This window comes from Mobula birostris, chromosome 4 (genome assembly GCF_030028105.1).
Source record: "Mobula birostris isolate sMobBir1 chromosome 4, sMobBir1.hap1, whole genome shotgun sequence".
NCBI lineage: Eukaryota > Metazoa > Chordata > Chondrichthyes > Myliobatiformes > Myliobatidae > Mobula > Mobula birostris.
This window is the reverse complement of record NC_092373.1, coordinates 172,295,690-172,319,209: the sequence shown is the minus strand read 5'-3', so window position 1 is coordinate 172,319,209 and position 23,520 is coordinate 172,295,690. Positions and strand designations below refer to the sequence as shown.

General features: G+C 40.9%; 1 protein-coding gene across 4 annotated transcripts in view; it reads left to right on the top strand.

Moving 5' to 3' along the window:
* Nucleotides 1-23,520, top strand: part of stpg2 (sperm-tail PG-rich repeat containing 2) — a 500,779-nt gene that overhangs the window by 97,908 nt on the left and 379,351 nt on the right. For 3 of the 4 annotated variants that reach the window (XM_072254775.1, XM_072254776.1, XM_072254777.1), the window contains exon 7: nt 7,434-7,541. The exons of the other annotated variant lie outside the window; for it this stretch is intronic. In XM_072254775.1, the coding sequence (XP_072110876.1) occupies nt 7,434-7,541 (108 nt within the window). The remainder of the gene's footprint in view (nt 1-7,433; nt 7,542-23,520) is intronic. 4 annotated transcript variants of the gene reach the window in all.

Genomic DNA, 23,520 nt, shown 5'->3' with positions numbered 1-23,520 from the left:
TGAAGGGGAATAAATTGCAGAGGTGTGGGACGATGGAGAAACTTCTTGCTGGCCTCAGTATGTGTAGTACTATTTCTGTTCCAATAGAGTTATTTCATCCTCGTCATAGAAACATAAAGAAGATGATAAAATCCTGATAGAATGTTTTAAAAAATGTGAGAGGCATAGATAGGGTAGGGTGTTAAACTCTTCCTCCCTGGGTAGGATGTCAAATATCAGAGGACATGCATTTAAGGTGAGAAGGGGAAAGCTTGAAGGAGATGTGTGGGCAAGTTATTTTTCCACAGAGAGTGGTGGGTGCCTGGAATGGGCTGCCAGGGGTTGTGGTGGAAGAAGGTACAATGGTGGCATTTAAGAGGAGTTGTGCATTGTGTTTGGAGCAGAAATAATATAATGGGCTGAAAGGACTGTTCCTGTGCTGTATTGATTAATACTCCATGTAAGGTTATTAAGTTACCTGATCATTTAATAAAATGTTACATACAATAACATTCATATTGTAACAACATACCATTCTACAAGCCATTTCCACTTGTTTAAGCAATTAACTTTTATAAGAAATGCAGAAGTTCAATGGCAAAGAGTCTGAGCAAGGTTATTGCAAATGACCGAAGGGTAGAATTAAATATGGCATTTTTCAGAAACGGAGAAGGGCAACATGAAGGATATTGTTGTTCCCCCTGCCACCAACCCCCGATGACTAATCAATGAATAATGTCAGGTGCATTTCCTTGAAGTTCATGTTGTGGTCATCAATCAGTCCAAAGAGGCAGGTAGTGACCATTAGATGGTTTCATTAGTATCCTGCTGCCTGGCGGTCCAGGGTCCTCCCCATCTGTCTTCATTAGAAATTGCTTGCTGTGTGTTGGTGGTTAACAGATGGGTCATTATTGGCAGCACTGCCCTCTGGGTCCGGCTGGGAACCAAGCACTGATGTTCTACACAGGGACATATAGCTCGCTATGTCACACAGAGCTGGCTCTAGTGCTGAGAATTTGCCTTGGGCTCTCTGTCTTAGTGTCATTTGAACATTCTACAGAAATATTGCACACTTAATAGCTGCATTTGTTGCAACCTACCTAGAGTTTTGCTGGCAGCATTTCGGAAATGGCTTAAATCCCAGATGGTTCTAACGGGCACATTACTTCTGAAAAAGTACATTTGTTAAAATGAAATGATTTTTACTTCATAGAGTTCTGTTAATACAGAGCAATTATGATGGTAATATTCCTTTGCTTCATTTTTCCACAGGCTACCCTTTTGAAATTATTTCTTACTTTTGGGACTATTTTTGTTACATTGCAATAGATTTTTTCCCTAACAGTATTTCTTCTTCTAAGATGTTTCTTAAAACCTACCACTTTGACAAAGGTTTAATACCCCCTTGTGTAATTCTGAATCACGTTGCATTCAATAGTCCTCTTGCTAAGTGCCTTGGTATGCTTTGCTAAGCCAAGGGCACCAAGTAAATGCAAGTGCTTTTTCATTATAATGCCCCAGCAAACTGTTGTCTTAAAACAGAGAATGCATTAGTGCTAATATCATGAGCTTGCTTTCTGTTGCAGGAAGGTGGCCTCTTCTTATTGATACTCTCAAGGAGCAGTTATAGGGGCCTGAAGACCCTCACTTAATAATTTAGGAAGCTCCGCCACCAGATCTCCGAATGGTTCATAAACCTCTGAGCACTACTCCCTTTATTTTTTGTAAATTATAGTCTTTGCACCATACTACTGCTGCAAAAAAACAACTTTCACTTCCTCTAAGTCAGAGATTCTCAGTCAGATGTAGGCAGGGCCGTCCGAAGTAACTAAGGGCTGTTGAGAAATGAGCCATTTATGTGATGATCAGTTTTCTATGTGACAGATTGGGAATTGAACCTGCTTATGTTTCCAATAAGTAGATGGAAGTAGTAGACCGCAGAAGAATTTCCTGTTTTAGGAGGACAGGAAGGATGCCAGGAAACTCTTTGCTTGGGCAGTCTAGAGTTCAGCAATGGAGTCCTGGGATATAAAGTTATCCATCGAAGATTGAAATGAGGAATTTTTAAAAAAATTGTATTTATTTATTTAGCAATACAGTGCTGAGTTGGCCCTTCTGGTCCTTCGAGCTGTGCCCGATTTAACCCTAACCTGGTCACGGGACAATTTACAATGTCCAATTAACCTACCCGGTACATCTTTTGGACCATGGGACGAAACTGGAGTACCCAGAGAAAACCCGCGCATTCCACAGGGCGCAGGTACAGAGGATCCTTACGGAGGACACCGGAATAGACTGCCAAACTCCGATGCCCCGAGCTGTAATAGCATCGCGCTGACAGCTATGCTACCAGCTGAGTTTATGAGTTCTCTGCTCTAGAAAGCTGAGGATGCTCTGTAACTAAGGCTGAAGTTGGTAGGTTTCAAAGTTCAGAGTAAATTTATTATCAAAGTACGTAATGTTACCTATCACATGCTACGTTGAGATGCATTTTCTTGCAGGCATTTACAGGAAGATAAAGAAATACAATAGAATTTGTGAAAATTATGAAATAATTCATAAATTATGAAAAAGGTTTTCAGAGCAGAAGGCATCAGATTTATACAGAGTTGGCACGAATGCTGTTATCTATTGTAGGTATTTGCAACTGGGGTATAACTGCTCGGAGAGGCGTCTGACCCTCAGCCATTTTCTGAGATAACAGCAATATAATTACAATGATCTTTAAGTACCTGTTGTTACAGTGTTTGATTTTTTTCTAAAACTTCAGTATTACATTAACCCCAGCCACAAATGCACTGCAAACTTGTTTAATTTACTGCTTCCTCTCCCATAAAACATATGAATACGAGTACTGACACACGGAACAAGTGAAACACTTTGTTTTATGGTGTGTTTTAAGAATATATGAATCACACTTTTCTCTCTTGTTCAAAGGCTGGGCTCAGTGAGGAAGAATCAACATTGCATCCTCTGCACTTTAATATAGTGTTCCAATCTTCTGTTTCTTTTGTTGGTCTGTGTTAAAGTCATTGTTTAGCTGATTTTGTGTGAGCAGTAATGACACAAGACAGTTCTCATAATTTGTCTTCCTATGGATTTATTACCATCTCCCAAGCTGCACAGTTTTTAGTATGACATACATTGTGTTGTCAGTGAACATGACCCTTGGTGCTAAGGAGCATTGCATACACACACCACAAAGCCACCGTCCATCTCTTGTTTAGTACAAACGATGCTCTGCTGCCCTGGCACAGCAATTGCTGGAACATGAACATTATGCCAAGAAACCTTGCTTATTGTGCACCGCATGACCTGGGTTATCTGAATGCCATATGTAGTTTAACAGCACATGTCAAGACCTTAGTGGTGTGGCTGTCACTTAGCTGCACACTATCACCCACAGAATGTCAGTCCAAATTACAACTTTCTTGACCTCTTCCGATCTTTCACAAACAAGAGAAAATCTGCAGATGCCGGAAATAGCGTAGTTCCCTGAAGGTGCAATCTCATGTGGATAGGGTGGTGAAGAAAGCTTTTGGTATGCTGGCCTTTATAAATCAGACAATTGAGTATAGGACGCAAACAACAGGAATTCTGCAGATGCTGGAAATTCAAGCAACACACATAAAAGTTGCTGGTGAACGCAGCAGGCCAGGCAGCATCTCTAGGAAGAGGTGCAGTCGACGTTTCAGGCTGAGACCCTCCGTCAGGACTAACTGATGAAGGGTCTCGGCCTGAAACGTCGACTGCACCTCTTCCTAGAGATGCTGCCTGGCCTGCTGCGTTCACCAGCAACTTTTAATTGAGTATAGGAGTTGTGATGTAATGTTGAAATTGTACAAGGCATTGGTGAGGCCAAATTTGGAGTATTGCGTACAGTTTTGGTCACCGAATTATAGGAAAGATGTCAACAAAATAGAGAGAGTACAGAGAAGATTTACTAGAATGTTACCTGGGTTTCATCACCTGAGTTACGGAGAAAGGTTGAACAAGTTGAGTCTTTATTCTCTGGAATGTAGAAGCTTGAGGTGGGACTTGATAGAGGTATTTAAAATTATGAGGGGGATAGAGTTGATGTGGATAGTCTTTTTCCATTGAGAGTGGGGGAGATTCAAACAAGAGACATGAGTTGAGAGTTAAGGGGCAAAAGTTTAGGGGTAACATGAGGGGAGACTTCTTTACTCAGAGAGTGGTAGCTGTGTGGAGCGAGCTTCCAGCAGAAGTGGTTGAGGCAGGTTCGATGTTGTCCTTTAAAGTTAAATTGGACAACTATATGGACAGGAAAGGAATGGAAGGTTATGGGCTGAGTGCAGGTCGGTGGGACTAGATGAGAGTAAGAGTTCAGCACGGACTAGAAGCGCCGAGATGGTCTGATTCTGTGCTGTAATTGTTATATGGTTATATGGAAATCGAAGCAACATACACAAAATGCTGGAGGAACTCAGCAAGCCAGGCTGCATCTAGGAAAAGAGTACAGTCGACATTTCGGGCTGAGAAGGTTTTGGCCCGAAACGTCGCCTGTATTCTTTTCCACAGAATCTGACAGACCCCTGAGTTCCTCCAGCATTTTGTGTGTGTTGCCTATGAGGCCTTCATTGGAAAGGAACTTATTGAAAAATCTGATAGTTACAAAGCCTCCTGCTTTCCACATACATTGTTCCTTCAGCATTTTGTGTGTGTTGCTCTTCTGATCTTTGTCAGATTTTCTAACCTGTCTAACATAAGTTCCATCACTGCGGACAATTATCTCCTTGTCCATGGCTGAACATTGTAGGCTTGTTCTATTTAATCAGTTACTTTGCCGGTACAACACAAGGCCCGAGACTCTACAGATGCTAGAATCTGGAGCAACACACAAGGTGTTGAGGGATCTCTGAGGGTTGACCAGTATCTATGGGGGAACTGGATAGTCAATGTTTCGGGTCTCAGACTCAGTCAAAATGAAGGCTCTCAACTTGAAACATTGACAGTCTTTGCACAAAACATTGGCTATCCATTTCTTTCCATAGATGCTACCTGACCCGTTGAGTTACTCCTTAATCTTATGAGGACATTCATTCCACCCACTAATACTGGCTTGTGCTTCACAGTACACATCCTCCCAGCCAGAGTTAAGCAATTATGTTGGATAGAGCTGGGCCATGCTCTGTGGCTATTCTGCATCAATAGATGCAATATTACTATCAAAAAACAGTCTAAATGTTTTTTCAAATTCACTTCTTGGGATCTGTTTGTCATTTCCTGGAGCACAGGAGACTGACAGGTGACCCTGATAAGATCATGAAAGGCAAAGACAGGATAAAAGCAGATAGGTTTTATTTCATTGGGGTGGGAGGAGTGCTCAAAACAAGAGGGTGTAGTTTTAAGATCAGAGATTTAAAGGGGATATCGAGTAGATTCTTCATGCAAAGGGGTGGTGGATGGATTGATGAGGTTTAGAGGGATATAGGCCAAATATGGGCAAATGGGACTAGCCCACTGGGATACACAGATGATATGGATAAGTTGGGTTGAAGGGCCTGTTTCCATACTGAGAGACCCTATGATGCATTGGCAAGGCCACCAGTCATTGTCTGTCCCTAGCAATATTTACTGTGGACAAATCACAGATCCAGGAAAGATAATCTAACTGCTCAGGCAAGGGGAATTAGAACAGAAAATGCTCAAAACACCCATCAGATCAGTTAGTATTTGTGGAAAGATACAAAAAGATGACTTCAGGTCAGAGACATAGCATTAACTATTTCTCTTTCAACAGATGCTGCCTGGTTCAAACATTTTCTGTTTTTATTTCAGATTTCCAGCATTTGCATTTTTTATTTTCATCCAAGAGGAAGTGGTATTTCTTTAAATATGTCTTCAAATACTGTTGTGTATAAAATTTACAGAGTATTTTTATACTCTCTAATAATTGTTCGTAAGGTTCATGTAAGTAATGCACTGACTCAAAATCATTGAAAATCCATTGAATAATATTGAGCGGCAGGTGTCATTTTACTGATGTTAGTAATGGACATGACTCCATCTGTAACTGAATACAGTTTACATTTACAATAAGGGGATGATGCTCTGCCTTGTAGTCACTGTATCTAGGTGCTGCAGCTCTGCACAGGGAGGTCTCTATGGGACCTTCCTTTAGCACACACTGCATTGCTTCATAAAGCCAGTTCGCAGTCATCATCACCAGGGCAATCAGGGGTGTGAAATTAAAGGCTTTGCCCATTTCCCTCAGGATAGACAAATTGATATAAATGGTGATGCAGTTCAATGAATAGGGGTCAAAAGATAAGCACATAATCTGCTGGAGGAGCTCAATGGGCTGAGCAGAATCTGTGGGAGGGAAGGATTTGTCGACATTTCAGGTGGAAACCCTACATCAGGGCACAAACCTCTGGTGTCTCCAGGGGCTGAAGGAGGCCCATGAAAACAAAGAAATTCTTGCCTTTTTATAAAAACATCAACGTTAATGAATTAGTTTTGAAGAACGTTTAATGTTATATCAGCTCCAACAACTCCACCCCACAGCCCTTGAGAAGGTGCTTGATATCCATCACTCCTCCAACTGGTAGTTGAGGTATTTTGTTGTCTGGACTGTAAACTTTTGAATTCCCTTCCTCGATATGCCTCTGTGTGTCTCCCTCTTTACAGCATTTGCTAAATAGAATTTATGCAGTTTGTATGTCAAACATGAAAATACCTTGGAAATACAAAAGAGTGCAAATACTGAAATCTGGAGCAATACAAAAAATGACCTGAAATGTCAATAATTACTTCCCCCCCACCCCGACCCCACAGTTGCCACTTTGACTACTGAGTTAAATGCTTTTTTAGGGATAACTTGTGACCTTTGATATTTTAAAGTGATCTGTCTCAACTTCAAGGAGGAGAAAGTATTTACTCTATGAAACCAACTGCTTTCTTTACCTTTATGAGAAACATAGATAGGATAGATGGTCAGAATCTTTTCCCTAGGGTAGGAATGTCAAGCACCAGATGACATATTTTGAGGTTAGTTGTGGGAAGTTTAAAGGGGTACATTTAAAGGGGCACAAGTGAGGGGTACATTTTTAAAGGGTGATAGGTGTCCTGAATGGGTTACAGGGGTAGTAGTGGAAGCAGGTAGACTTTAACATAGATACATAGAGACATCATTATAAAGGGAATGGGAGGATATGGATAATGCATTAGAGGAAGACATTTAGTATAAATTGGCATCAAAATCGGCACAACATCAGGGGCTAAATGGCCTGTCCCACGCTCAACTGCTCTATGTTCTGTACTCTATGTCTTAACACTTTCCCTCCCCTTGAACAAATGTCCTATTATCTACTCTAAGATCTGAAGTGTTCTCACGCAAACAGTTCTGTATGTGCCTCTGGAAGTTGTACTATATTGAGGACTGCTTGGTTTGCGTTAAGAATTAATTTCGGATCTTCTCAATTTCCTTGAAGGGCTTTCCTGGACCTGCAAAGTATGAAATAAAAGGGCAGTTTAGCGAAAAGACAAGTCCGCTGAATAAATACATTCCACCGCACCCACCATTCTTGTCTCAGACCAAGGTAACAAAAAAGCCTGTTTCCTTTTCAAATATTCTTCACGAATTCCTTTTACGTGAGTGTGGTTAGTTATTAGACTGTTTAAGTGTTTTGTGTTAATTGCTTTGGCTACACTGCTCTTACTCTTGTTACATAGGTTAGTTTATATCAGATAAGTGGGTGCTAATAAGTTTTCTAACACTAAGCAAAAAATATTCTTTTAAGAAGTGCACACTAAGCTAATTGCTGTTTTCCCTCTGGTAATCTTGGTGCAACAGAGCTGTCAAAGATGCCTTTCCTTTTCTTGAGCTCTGGAATATATAATTTGCCTTTATATGGATGTTCCATTCATTTTTTTTCAGTTGCTTTAACATACCACGGGACGTAAAAGATGCTCAATAAATCCAGTGCTTTTTCTTTTTACTCGTTCCCAGCTGGTGTTACTAAAAGTTCACTTGAATTGGACGGTTTGCTGAGTTATTTCAGAGGACGCATTAGAGTCAACTTCTATTCTGTGGGTAGGAAGTCACTTAGAGGGCAGACTGAAGAAGTTAGCAGATTTTCTTCCTTAAAAGACATGGGTGAAGCCAGATAGGACTTACAATGATCTCAGACTATACCTGAACACCTCAGAATATATCTTAACTACCTCAGACTATACGAGGGGTGATTGATAAGTTTGTGGCCTAAGGTAGACAGAGTCAGTTTTAGAAAACCTAGCACAGTTATTTTTCCTACCTTTACACACTTTAGTCCAGTAGTTGAGGAGCATACGGATCCCTTCTTTGTAGAAATCGACGTCTTGGACCTCCAGAAGTGGTCCACAGCAGGGGTGATTGATAAGTTCATGGCCTAAGATAGAAGGAGATGAGTTATTAACTTCAAACTTTCTGTATAATCACTCAAAGAATTGAACTGCACGTGCATGTAACAACAGCTGTATAACTCATTTCCTTCTACCTAGGCTATGAACTTATCAATCACCCCTGCTGGACTCACCCACCAAGGGAAACAGCCTTTCCACATTTACTCTGCCCAACCCTTTCAACATTCGAAAAGTTTCTGTGTTTTTATGTTTTTATGACACATCCTTCTCCAGACAGTCATTGCAAACCTGCAGTCTGCAAAGAGGTGAGCTGCTGTCTCTCTCCCACCACAGTCATCCTGTGGGCTGTGGGAGTGATTCTCTGGGCATGCAGGAAGGATCTGACTGGGAGGGCCCCTCTCATGCCAGCCAGGCAAGGTCGTGGTGCCTTTGGTGAGACCTGGTGATGAGGCATTCTGCCAGATGGCCTGGAGAGCCAGCTCAGGGGAGCTCCTCACATTATTCATTGAACCCTTCTCCTGTATTCTCTGTTGGATGTTGCATATCGATCACTGCCTGATGGCGTTGTGGTCAAAGGTGTTGGTCAAGAAGAACCTTTCCACGAAGCACAGGTAGTTCAGCAACATCCAGCATGAGTAGGATGTTGCGTGGCAATGGGGCCAGGTCTATTTATCACAACACTGGGGACAGAAAGAACCTTGGCATGCAGTGGTCCTCGGTGCCTACATGTTTAAGTTCCACACACAGCCTGATGCAGCCACGCACAAAGGTGATCATCAGGTGAGGGTGACTTTGGGTACATTTTTGCTCCCTTTGCCCAGGAACTTGAACATTGTGACCTGTCTGACCCCCTCCATCTTGGATCCCCAGATGAACCTGAAGCCAGCATGGGTGATTCCCAAGCAGGGATGGCCACACCTGCACCAGGTATAGCAGCCCAGAGAGTACTTCACACCTGATGACTAGGTTCTTCCCAGTTATCGATAGGGAGTGCCCTCCCCACAATCTCAATTTCTTTCCAATATTTTTATCAGTTTCTACGTAGAAGAATACAGATTACAAGAAAGTATATATAAAAGGTCAAAAAAGATAAAAAACGACTACCAGTTACATTATATGTAATCATAATAACAATCTCATTACTCCGTATTCATGTAAGTTAATCAATAGTTATATTGAAATATCCTAATTTATTACAAATAAAGAGTCTAACCCCTACCAAGACTGAAGCTGTTTATTAAGGAGAAAAAAAAGGTAAAATACCTTCTCATATAATAAAAATTAATAATAGCCAACATCTGAATTTAAACAACAAATTGAAGCTTTTGAAAGTTTTGAAAATAATTCAGAAAGGGTCCCCACAATATTTGAAAGTCTTGACGAGATTCAGAAATTGAACAACGAATCTTCTCTAAGTCTAAGCATGACATAACGTCGCATAACCATTGAGCATGAGTAAGAGGAAAAACATCTTTCCATTTAAACAACAGCGCCCTCCTAGCTATAAGAGAGCTAAAGGCCACAATGTGTAAATCACATGTCTTCAGCTTGATATCTTGTCTTGCAGCAATACCAAATAGGGCCATCAGAGGATTAGGCTTAAAATTGACTTTGAAAAGTAAAGAAAAAGTTTGAAAAACTTCCTTCCAATATTTTTCAAGACTCGGACAAGTCCAAAACATATGAATTAATGAAGCTTCTCCATTATTACATCTGTCACAGTAGGGCAATATATCTGAATAAAAACGAGAAAGCTTATCTTTACTCATATGGACTCTATGTACCACCTTAAATTGTATGAGGGAATGGCGAGCACATAGCAATGAAGTATTAACCAGTTTAAAAATTTCATTCCAAGTTTCCTCAGATATGATGTCTGTAAATCTTGTTCCCAGAGATTCTTAATTTTGTCTAAAGGAACATTCCTTGTCTCCAGTAACATACCATAAGTATTAGATATTGAACCATTATGAAAATGTGTCAAATTAAAACTTAAGTCTAGTAAGTTCTTATCTGAACTTATAGGAAATGTACATAATTGAGGTCTTAGAAAGTCTCTGATTTGTAGATATATTAAAAAGTGAGTTTTGGGTAAGCTATATTTAGCTGACAATTGAAAAAAGATTTCCTCTAACAAACATATCCCAAAAATATTTACTACCCAACCTGTCCCATTCTTTATCATGGAGGGTTTAAAAAAAATTAGAATAAGTGGGACTTGAAAGGGAAAATCTCAATAAACCAAAATGTTTTCTAAATTGTATCCAGTTCCTCAGAGTATGTTTAACTATTAAATTATCAGTTAGTTTACTTACAAATAACGGAAGTGAGGATCCAAGAATAGAAATAATAGAAAATTTATTAACAGAGTCGGCTTCTAAAGAAACCCATACCGAACAGTTTACACGATTAATATAATATAGCCAAAATGTAAGAAATCGTATATTAACTGCCCAGAAATAAAACCTAAAATTAGGTAAGGCTAAACTTCTGGACTTTTTAGATTTTCGAAAATGAACTTTATTTCAACGAGGACGTTTTTTTTCCATATATAGGAGGATAAAACAGATTCAAGAGAGTCAAAAAAAGATTTAGGAATAAAAATGGGTAAAGCCTGAAAAAGATATATAAATTTAGGTACAATATTAATTTTAATAGAATTAATTCGTCCAATCAACGATGTTGAAAGAGGTGACCAATTTAATGATATCCTTTTTACATGGTTCAATAAAGTAAGAAAGTTTTCTTTAAACAGGTGTTTGTAATTCTTAGTGATTATTACACCCAAATAAGTAAATTGATTCCTTACAATTTTAAAAGGGAGATTAGTATTAATTGATACCAAATTATTTAAAGGAGATGATTCACTTTTATGTCGGTTCAATTTATATCCTGAAAACTGGCTAAAACGGAAGGGTAAAGAAAGTGCGCAAGGTAGCGAGGTCTAAATGTTAGAGATAAAAAGCAATATATCATCAGCATAAAGCAAGATTTTGTGGGTGAAGCCTCTCCTTAAAATAGCACAGATATCATTAGATTCTCGAAAAGCAATGGCTAGGGGTTCTAAAGCTAGATCAAAAAGCAAAGGACTCAACGGACAGCCTTGTCTTGTTCCGTGGTGAAGTTTAAATGGTTTGGAATTTTGAAAATTAGTAAGAACCCGAGCAGAAGGAGATAGATGAAGTAATTTAATCCGTTGAATAAAATCTGGTCCAAAATTACATTTTTCTAAGGTTTTAAATAAATAATTTCGTTCAACCTGATCGAAAGCCTTCTCAGCATCTAAGGACATCACACCTTCTGATATCTCCTGAGAAGGAGAGTAAGTAACATTTAATACATGGCGTATATTAAAATGGGAATGTTGGTTTTTAATAAATCCCATCTGATCATCAGAAATAATAGAGGGTAAAATATTTTCAATCCTACAAGCCAGAACTTTAGAAAGAATTTTAGTATCAACATTGAGTAATGAAATTGGCTTATATGAAGAGCATTCAGTTGGATCCTTTTCTTTTTTAGGATGTGAAATAGAAGCTTCATAAAAAGATTGAGGCAAACTACCCAATTTGAAAGAATCCAAAAAGACTAAGTGTATCTGTGGTATAATTAATGAAGAAAAAGCCTTATAAAATTCTCCAGAAAATCCATCTGGACCCGGAGCCTTCCCCGAGTGTAATGAACGTATAGCCTCGGCGATTTCCTCATAAGAAATGGGTTGATCCATCTGTTTGCAATTATCTGCAGAAAGTGCAGGAATATTTAATTGATCTAGAAAATTATTCATTACAGTATTATCTTTAGGGGAATCAGAACTATAAAATTTAGAATAGAATTCTCTAATGGTATCATTTATTTCAGAGTGATCAGTTGTCCTATCACCATTTTGTAAATTCCTTTAATTTGTTATTTAACTACAGAAGTTTTTAACTGGTTGGCCAATACTTTGCCTGATTTATCTCCGTGAATGTAAAATTGAGTTTTATCTTTAAGAAGTTGAGTTTCAATTGGATATGTTAACAGAAGATCATATTTAGTTTTAACTTCAACACGTCTTTTATATAAAACAGGATCTGGAGCTGTAGCATATTTATGATCTAATTGTTTCAATTGATTGGCTAATTCAATTCTTTCTTTACTAGTTTTATTCTTAACACTGGCAGTATAAGAAATAATTTGTCCTCTAATATAGGCATTGAAAGTATCCCATACAATAAGATTAGAAGACTCTTCCTTTTTATGCTCTTCAAAAACAAAATAATATGCTTCTCTAGAAACTTTAATAATTCCTTATCAGATAACAAAGTTGTATTAAGACACCAATATCAATTGGTTTGAGGAAGTCCAGGGAGATTTAAAGATAGAAATACAGGAGCATGATCTGAAACAGCAATCTCTTTATATTCACAGGAAAGAACTGATGAAATCATTTGACTATCAATAAAAAAAATCAATCCTGGATTATGTATGATGAACATGGGAAAAAAACGTATACTTCCTATCTAAAAGATGTAATAAATGCCAAACATCAACAATACCACACTTCAATAAAAAAGATTGAATAAACAAAGCTGATTTATAGAGAGACGCTAGATTAGAAGATGATCAGTCTAAAATTGGGTCTAGCCAACAGTTAAAATCTCCTCTCATCACCAAAGAATAAAGATTCAGATCTGGTAAAAATGAAAAAAAAGGCACTCAAAGAATCCTGGATCATCTACATTTGGGGCATACACATTGGCAAATACTATTAATTTATTATCTAGTTTTCCTGAAACTATAACAAAACGTCCTTTAGTATCAGAGACTACTTTATGTTGGGCAAAGGAAAGTGTATTATCTATAAGAATCGAAACTCCTCTAGATTTGGCCTGAAAAGAAGAAGGAAAACAAAGTCCATTCCAACGGCTGAAAAAACGTAGATTATCACATTTGCGTATGTGGGTTTCTTGTAAGAAAATAATAGGGACCTTAAATTTCCTAATATAAGCAAAAATCTTATTACGTTTAATGGTGATTTAACCCTTTCATGTTAAAACTAAGTAAGTTAATAGTCTGGTCCATTTTTAATATTGTTTAAAGGAAGGGTTAAAATGTAAGTTAAAACCAAGCCATAAACCTTGAGAAATGGTAACCAAGCAACAAGTTGGCTAAAAATTCGAAAACAGCTTCTGAGGAAAAAAACCATACCCCCGCCCATCTCCCAAAGAAAGAAGGCCGACCAATAGAAAGTTGGCATCTACAACTACGGAGAACTCTCCAAAAAAACCTGGTGATCGCTCCAATTAGTTTCAAGGTTATTTATATTCCAACCCAGACTAAACAATATCCAAACAAGAAATTCAATTCTCTGTAAAATTAGTTGGATGAGATATTGGAAAGTTAGGTAAAATACCATTTAAAAAACTTCTAGTCTGCAGATATCTGAAAAAATGTGAACTAGGCAACTTAGATAATTTTTCAAACGACATGAAACAATTGTCCATGGATAAATCATGAAAGCATGCTATTCCCCTTGTTTTCAATAAGGAAATAGCTTGATCAATTCTAGAAGGTTGAAAGAAAAAATTTGATATAATAGGTCTAGATAAAATAAATACGTTTAATCCAAAAGATTTACGAAATTGAACCCATATTCGTTTTGTAAGTTAATTTTTCAAAATTCAGTTTGGTTAATGCAAAGGGGAGTGAAGCTCCTAAAATAGAAGCTAATGAGAACCCCTGCACAGACTCACCCTCCAGGTTCACCCATCGTGGACAATGAATTTCATCCCAATCTTGCATCCAAAACATTAAATTACAGATATTAATTGCCCAATAATAAAATCTAAAATTTGGCAATGTTAAACCACCGTCCCTTTTTGATTTCTGTAGATTTTTCTTACTCAATCTAGGATTTTTATTCTGCCATATATATGAAGAAATTTTAGAATCAATAATAACAAAAAAGGATTTAGAGGTAAAAATTTTACCTAACTTTCCAATATTTCATCCAACTAATATTACAGAAAAATTTTTAGGTTTAAATCCGTATCAGAAGCGCTTAAAAGCAGTTTTTTATGAATTAATTACGAAAATACATCTAGGTGCATCTGATAAAATAAAAAATGAATGGGAAAGAGAACTTCAGGATACCTATACAGAAATGGGAGAAAATTCTTCAACTAGTTAATACTTCCTCAATGTGTGCTAGATATACACTGATACAATTTAAAATAGTCCATAGGGCTCATATGTCTAAGGATAAATTAGCTCCTTTTTACCGACATATACAAACTGTAAATCCTGTGTGTGACAGATGTAACTCTGAGGTGGCCTCTCTGACACATATGTTTTGGTCTTGCCCTCTTTTAGATAAATATTCGAAAGATATTTTTGACATTATTTCAACAGTTTTGCGTATTAATTTAAAACCTCACCCTATTGCTGCACTTTTTGGATTACCAGTGACAGATATTGGTCATTTATCCTTTTCAGCTTGCTGTTTGATTGCATTTGTTACACTAATAGCTAAAAGATCCATCTTACTTAAATGGAAAGACTCTGATCCTCTCACTACTTTTCAACGGTTTTCTCAAACTATATTATGTTTAAACCTGGAAAAAATTAGGTGGGTATGGTTGATTCTTCAGTTAAATTTGAAGAAACCAGGAGACCATTTATTCAACATTTTCATATGATGTAAGTTATCTCTTTCAGAACCCTTTTTTTAAATAATATTTTGTTTATCTCTGGAGGAGCAGAGTTAATGACAAATAATGTTCTTATCCAAAGGAATAGGACATTCCAGTTTTGTTTTGTTTTTTTTTAGTTTAGGGGGTTCTTTATAAAATTATTTTTTCATGTTCAATTACTCAGAGATTGGGAGGCTTGAATTATATATTTGTTAAGGATCCGGGCTGAACACTGGGTCGAAGGGCCTCTGCTGGTAGCTCTGGATCACGACAGTCTTTAATTTCTGTTTTCTTTCACCTGGCCATGTGGGTTCTGGCCCAGCCCCTTCCCTTCTTGGACTTCCTCCAATTACCTGCTTGTCTCCTCATTTACACCCAGCTGTTTCTAATTTTCACTCATTACCCTGTCCATTTAAACCCCGCCTTGACTAGCATTCTCTGCCAGTTCGTCCCAGTCCTGACCTGTGTCATTCTAGCCTGTCATTGAGACTTCTGCCAACCGATTTTGCCTGATTCTGTGTTTTGGATTTTGCCCGTTCTTGGACCTGATTTTTGTCTGTGTGCTCTGGATTGTCTGCCCTTGCCTGACTGCCTTTCCGGGTAAGACCTCTGCCTGCCATTTCGGATTCGTGCCTGCCTTCTGTTTTTGAAAGGCTGTTGCCTTTGTGCTCCCTAATAAATCCTGGTGAATAAGTATTCATTGGTCTGCACTCGAGTCCACCGAATCCTGACAGTATGAACTGGCCAAGATGGACTCAGCGGACCCCAACCAGGTGTGTGAGGCCCTCTCCCAACAGGGCGTGTTGTTAGGGAGACATGAAACGCAGTTGGCTTCTATCAACCAGTCGATGGAAGCCTTCCCTGTCACTCGAACCCTGCTACCAGTTTTTATACTGGCTGAAGGGAGGAGATGCACCGTTTCAGTTTTTATCGACTCTGGAGCTGAGGGAAACTTTATCAGTTCCAGTTTTGCAGCCAATCTCGGGATGCCACTCTCCCGTCTAAAGCAACCCCTGGAGGCCAGCGGCTTAACTGGAGTGAAACTTGCCATGGTTACCCACTCTACAGCTCCGATGAGTCTCCTCATTTCTGGCAATCACCAGGAGAGCATTGCTTTCCATGTAATAGATTCCCCCAAAGCTGACGTTGTGTTAGGCCACCCATGACTAGCTCAGCACGGTCCACACATTGATTGGTCTAATAACAGAGTGTTAAGCTGGAGTCCTTTCTGCCGAAATCATTGTCTGCATGTTGCTCATGCTACTCAAAGTCCAGTTCCTCTGCCTACAGAAGAGTTTCCCGATCTGTCCTCTGTACCACCTGAATATCTGGACCTAAAGCTGGTATTCAGCAAGACTTGGGCCACCACCTTACCCCCACGTCGCCCCTATGTCTGTGCTATAGATCTCCTTCCGGGAACCTCGCCACCTAGGGGCCGTCTGTATTCCCTGTCTCCACCTGAAAGGGAAGTGATGGAAGAGTATATCCAGGAGACCTTGGCTGCAGGAAGTATCCGTCTCTCTTCCTTCCCAGCAGGCGCAGGGTCCTTCTTCTTTGTAGCCAAGAAGGACGGGTCCCTTCGTCCTTGCGTGGACTATAGAGGTCTCAATGAGGTCACCGTTAAGAACCGCTATCCTCTTCCTCTTATGTCATCTGCATTTGAATTGCTCCAGGGTGCTTCTATCTTCTCCAAGCTCGACCTCCGCAACGCTTACCATCTGGTCCGCGTAAGAGAGCGGGGTGAGTGGAAGACCGCATTCAATACGCCATCGGGGCACTACGAATATTTGGTAATGCCTTTCAGACTTTCTAATGGTCCTGCTGTGTTCCAGTCCCTGGTGAATGATGCCCTCAGAGACATGCTAAATCAATCTGTATTTGTGTACTTAGATGACATTCTGATATTTTCTTGGTCCCTCTCTGAACACATCCAGCACGTCCGTCAGGTGTTCCAACAACTCCTGGAGAATCAGTTATTCGTGAAGGCGGAAAAGTGTGAATTTCACCGGAGTTCAACTTCGTTTCTGGGATATGTGATCAGCGCTGGAGGAATCCAGGTGGACCCTCAGAAGATCAAGGCAGTAGAGGAGTGGCCACAAGCCGCCTCTCGACGAGATGTCCAACGCTTTCTTGGGTTTGCCAACTTCTATCGCCGATTCATTCAAAATTTCAGCATCTTGGCCACCCCGCTGACTGCTCTAACCTCCTCCAAGTCGAAGTTCGCCTGGAATCCAGCGGCTGAGAAAGCCTTTTCTGATCTAAAGACTCGTTTCACCACAGCACCTACCCTCCTTCAGCCCGATCCTACAAGGCAGTTTATTGTAGAGACTGACGCCTCTGATGCAGGAGTGGGGGCTGTGCTGTCACAGCGTTCAGCAGAGGATGACAAGCTACGCCTGAGCGCCTTTTTTTCCCGCAAATCTTCACCCGCAGAACACAACCATGACATCGGCAATCGAGAGTCATTGGCTGTTGAACTTGCTCTTGAGGAATGGCGGCATTGGCTTGAGGGAACGACGACTCCTTTTCTCGTCTGGATGGATCACAAGAACCTGGAATATCTCCGTTCAGCCAAACGCCTCAACTCCCGCCAGGCTCGGTGATCCCTGTTTTTTGCCCGTTTCAGATTCACTCTGGCCTACCGTCCTGGCTCTAAGAACGGCAAGCCTGACGCGCTCTCCAGGCAGTTTCCAACAACCGAGGTTACGACCATTCTCCCCAAACAATGTCTGGTCACCGCAGCACAGTGGGAGATTGAATCTGTGGTCCAGTCTGCCCAGCAGGGTGAGTCTGTTCCTAGTGCCTGCCCTGCTAATCTATTGTATGTTCCCCAGTCTGTCCGCTCCCAGGTTCTCCAGTGGGGACACACCTCCAAACTGGCATGTCACCCTGGCATCAGACGCACGATGGCTTTCATCAGTCGAAGATTTTGGTGGCCATCCCTGAGGAAGGATGTTGAGAGTTTCATTTCTGCCTGCCCAGTCCGTGCACAGAACAAGACCTCCAGCCAGCCACCAACTGGTCTCCTGCAACCCCTGCCTGTTCCCAGAAGGCCCTGGTCACACATTGCACTGGACTTTGTCACCGGACTCGCTCCGTCTGACGGTAACACTACTGTTCTTACCATAGTGGATCGTTTTTCCAAATTGGTCCACTTAGTTCCCCTTCCCAAGCTGCCCTCTGCCAAGGAGACTGCCAACCTGGTGATTCAGCCTGTTTTCCGTATTCACAGTCTCCCCATTGAAGTGGTATCTGATAGAGGTTCGCAATTTACCTCCCACTTTTGGAGGGCCTTTTGCAAACTACTTGGGATCAGGGTTAACCTCTCATCTGGGTTTCATCCACAGAGTAATGGCCAGACCAAGCGGGCTAATCAGCAGATGGAGGTGATGCTCCATTGTGTGACGTCTCAGGAATCTTCCTCTTGGAGTCAGCAACTTCCCTGGGTCGAGTACGCCATTAATTCTTTGCCTTCTGCTTCATCAAGTTTATCACCATTCCAGTGCTGTCTTGGCTATCAACCCCCCCTTATTCGCATCTCAGGAGGAGGAAGTGGGCGTTCCCTCAGCTGAAGCGTTTGTCCAGAGGCGTTCACGGACCTGGAGACAAGCCCAAAAGGTGCTGCTTCGATCTACAGCCAGAATGAAGCAGCAAGCAGACTGTCACCGCTTCAAGGCCCCCCGTTACCACCAGGGTCAGAAGGTGTGGTTATCTTCGCATGATATCCCCTTGAAGATGGACTCCCACAAGCTGGCGCCATGCTACATTGGACATTTCCCCATCACCAAGGTGATCAGCCCTTCGGTGGTACGTCTAAAACTACCCCCTAACCTTCGCAGAATCCATCCTACATTCCATGTTTCAAGGATTAAGCCCTTTGTCTGCAGCCCCCTCTGTCCCACCCCCAAGCCCCCTCCCCTTCCCGTCTCATCGGTGGCTCAGAGACCTTCACTGTGCGCTGATTACTGGATGTTCGACGCAGAGGTCGTGGTCTGCAATACCTCGTTGATTGGGAGGGCTATGGGCCCGAAGAGGGGTGTTGGGTTCCCGCTTGAGATATCCTGGATCCCTCTCTCTTTAAGGACTTTCATAGGAGCCATCCCGTACCAGCAAGAAGGGCGTCTGGAGACGCCCATGGAGTGGGGGGGGGGGTACTGTTAAGAATCAGGCCTGAACACTGGGTCGAAGGGCCTCTGCAGGTAGCTCTGGATCACGACAGTCTTTAATTTCTGTTTTCTTTCACCTGGCCATGTGGGTTCTGGCCCAGCCCCTTTCCTTTTTGGACTTCCTCCAATTACCTGCTTGTCTCCTCATTTACACCCAGCTGTTTCTAATTTTCGCTCATTACCCTGTCCATTTAAACCCCGCCTTGACTAGCATTCTCTGCCAGCGGGTGGCTTTTGGCTTCCGGCGTCTGAGAAGGGAGCGGCTGAATTGGCTCGACTGGAAGCTGGCTGTGTTTTGCTTGATGCGTGAATGTGGTTTGGAACCTGTTGAGGGAAAGAGAGTGGGGAAGGAACGGAAATTGCTGGGAGGGGGTCGTGTGGGTCCGCTAATGGCGGACAAGATAAGAGGTGGGGTTGAGGGAAAGCAAGTGGAGAAGGAGAGGAATAGAGACTTGGGACCAGAGGTAGGCAGCTGGGGAGAGGTGGATTATTGTGAAGGGAGAAATAAAGGGAATGAGGAGGTAGTGAGGGGTCGGATGAATAAAAACCAAGACAAAGGGAATAAAAGAATAAGAAATGATAGTGGAGAAAGCTCTGAAAGTGAGGAAGATGAACAAGCTCAGAGAGGAGCTGTTGTCATAATTAGGTTTAATGAGAAGGCTCAGGGACATATGAAGAAAATTAACCCATTTGTGCTAACAACAACTCTGACAAATAAGATAGGGGAAATAGTATTTGCAAAAGTCCTTAATGATGGCAACTTATTGGTAAGATGTGCGAATGAGGAACAACTTGAGAAAGCACTCAAGCTAAAAGAGATAGGAAAATGCAAGGTGGAATACACTGGGAGGGTGGGAGCACAAAATAGTGGTTGTAAAGGTGTGATCATGGGGGTACCAATGAGTATAAATATGGAGGAGATAAAGAGGAATATCAAAGGAGGGAAAGTAATGAATGTTCAAAGACTGAAAACAACAAAGGAGGGAGTGAAAAAGGAAAGTGAATCTGTATTGATTGAATTTGAAGAAGAAAGAGTGCCAAGGAAGGTGTTCCTGGGTTTCATGAGTTACCCAGTAAGGGTGTATGTGCCAAAACCATTGAGGTGCTATAATTGTCAAAGGTTTGGACACGTGGCTAAAAACTGTAAAAGGCAGAGGAGATGTGCTAGATGTGGGGGTGATCGTGAATATGGAAAGTGCGGAACAGGAGTTCAACCAAAATGCTGCAATTGTGGAGGAGCTCATAATGTTGCATATAGTGGGTGTGAGGTTGTGAGACGGGAGACTAAAATTCAAGAAATAAGAGTGAAAAGAAAGATCACTTATGCAGAAGCTGTAAGAATGTCAAGAGAACAGAATAATGCTCCTAATGAACAGGGAGCAATAGGGATACAAGAGATGCAACAAAGAACAAATGACAGGATTTATGTAGACAAAAAGGCTCTAGTAACATTCATTGCAGGAGTGATTAATAGTACGGCTGAGGTAAAATCAAAAAGTGACAAAATTCAGCTGGTGGTAAAAGCAGCAGTAAACCATTTAGGGTTAGTAGGACTGACATGGGAGGAAGTGAGGGAGAACCTCAGTAATCAGTCAAGCCAGGAAGTGTCATGTGTTGGTTAATACTAATTATGGTGTTTCTTTTACAATGAAATGCAAGGAGCTTACTGGCCAATAGCCAGGAATTCAAGCACTTTATTAAAGAAATGGTTGTAAAACCGGATGTAGTGTGTATTCAGGAAACTTGGTTGAAACCAACTTTAGACTTTGTGGTATATGGGTATACATTGATAAGGAAAGATAGAAATCTAGGGGGAGGAGGGGGTTGTGCTATGTTAATCAAGCAAGGTATACCATATAGGGTACTGGAAAAAGGAGATGATCAGGAATACATAGTGGTGGAAGTGTGGGAGAGAGCGGAGGGAGTGGTTATAATTAACTACTACAATCCATGTAAAAGGTTGGATTTGGACAGCCTATTAAAGATACAAGGACAAAACAGACATAAAGTAGTGTGGTGTGCAGATTTCAATGCTCATAGCACAATATGGGGGGATCAGATTACAGATCCAAATGGGAAGGTAATTGAAGATTTGATGGAAGAAAGGGATTTGGTGTGTATGAATGATGGTAGCAGCACAAGGATAGATTTAACAACAGGAACTGAGTCAGTATTAGATATTACATTAGTGTCTAACACCTTGGCTGGTGTTAGTAACTGGGGAGTTTGGACTGCTTCAACAGTGGGCAGTGATCGCTACCCAGTTTTGTGCTCAGTGGGTGAAAGAGTTGAAGTAAGACCAGGTGGCGGAATCCCAAAGTGGGTGTTTGAAAAAGCTGGTTGGGGTAAGTTCCAGAAGTTGAGTGAAGAAGGGTTGACAAAGATTGATATTTCTGGAAATGTAGATGAATTAAACAGTCAGGTGACTTCAGCAATTATCATGGCAGCAGAAGGATCTATACCTAGGAGTAAAAATAGGATGAATAGAAAACTAGTACCATGGTGGACAGAGGAATGTTGTCAGGCTGTAAAAAACAGAAAAAGAGCATTCAAGCTAGTTAAAAGAACCCATAATATGCAGCATTTGATTCAATGTAAGAAAGCACAGGCAGTGGTGAGAAGAACTATACGTCAAGCTAAAAGGGCAAGTTGGAGGAGTTTTTGCGACAAGGTAGGAAGAACAACACCTGTGGGAGAGATATGGGGAATGATTAAGAGGATGGGAGGAGATAGAAGGGAATGGGAATATCCAGTAATGATATCTGAGGAGGAAACTGCAGTCTCCAGTAGGGATAAGGCTGAGGTCATGGCCAAGTCATTTGTACTGATACACAGTTCAGAAAATTTGTCTGAAGAAGGGAGAAGAAGAATGGAAAGAATAATGAGCCAACACCCAGGTGTGTTAAGCAGGAGGGAAGGAACAGATGATATAATTGATGATCCATTTACATTAGCAGAAATGGTGAGAGCAATAAAGAGATCGAGACCAACCTCCCCAGGGAAAGATCTGATATGCTCTGTGATGCTAAAAAATCTAGGAGAAGGAGCACTCTTGAAGTTGCTGCATTTTTATAACCGAGTGTGGAAGGAGGGAAGATTACCAAGTGCTGGAAAGAAGCAGTAGTAATTCCAATAAGGAAGCCTGGCAAGGATCTGTCAAAACCCACTAGCTACAGACCAATTGCATTAACATCAAGTATATGTAAGATAATGGAAAGGATGATAACAGAAAGGTTATCATATGAGCTTGGAAAAGGGGAATGCTGGCAAGTTATCAGAGTGGTTTTAGAAAGGGAAGGAATTCCATGGACTCAGTGATTATGTTAGAGACTGAAATAAGGAAGGCCCAGGCAAATAGAGAGTCAGTAATGGCAGTGTTCTTTGACATTGAAAAAGCCTATGATATGATGTGGAAGGAAGGATTATTAATTAAACTGCACAAGATGGAGGTTGGTTGGAGAGTTTTTAATTGGATTAAAGATTTTTTGTTTGGTAGAAAAATTCAAGTTCGGATTGGATCAGAATTATCAAAGCAGTACATAGTGGAAAATGGCACACCTCAAGGTAGTGTGATTAGCCCGTTACTTTTCATCATTATGATCAATGATGTCTTCACAAAGGTACCAGTGGATATACGTAGGTCACTGTTTGCGGATGATGGGGCCTTCTGGAAAAGAGGCAGGAACATGGACCATATAATCAGGAAACTACAAGAAGCAATTGATGAAGTGGTGGAGTGGGGTTATGATTGGGGATGTAGATTTTCAGTAGATAAAACTCAAACTGTATTTTTTACCAGGAAAAGGGTTGAGGTAGGGAAGAAGTTAAGAATGTATGGGGCTGAATTAGAAAGGGTTGCATCATTTAAATTTCTGGGAGTTATATTTGATTCACGATTAACATGGGCAGACCATATCAGGAAAGTTGAGGAGAAATGTAAAAAAAGTAATAAATGTGATGAGATGTTTGACTGGTAGGGAATGGGGAGCAAGTTGTTCAGCTTTGAAGAGAATGTATGTGGCTTTAGTGAGATCTGTATTGGATTATGGAAATATAGTATATGGATCAGCAGCTAGGTCTCTTATAAGGAAACTGGATGTGATTCAGGCTCAGGCCTTGAGAGTGTGCAGTGGGGCTTTTAAAATGTCACCAGTGTCAGCCCTACAGGTAGAAATGGGAATAATGCCTTTGGAACTAAGAAGGATGCAACTGATGGCAAACTACTGGGCTAACTTGCAGGGGCACAATGATTCTCACCCTACTAAAGGAGTGTTGCAGGAGTGCTGGGAAAATGGGAGGTTTCAGAGGGATACCTTTAGTCGGGTAGGGAATGATAT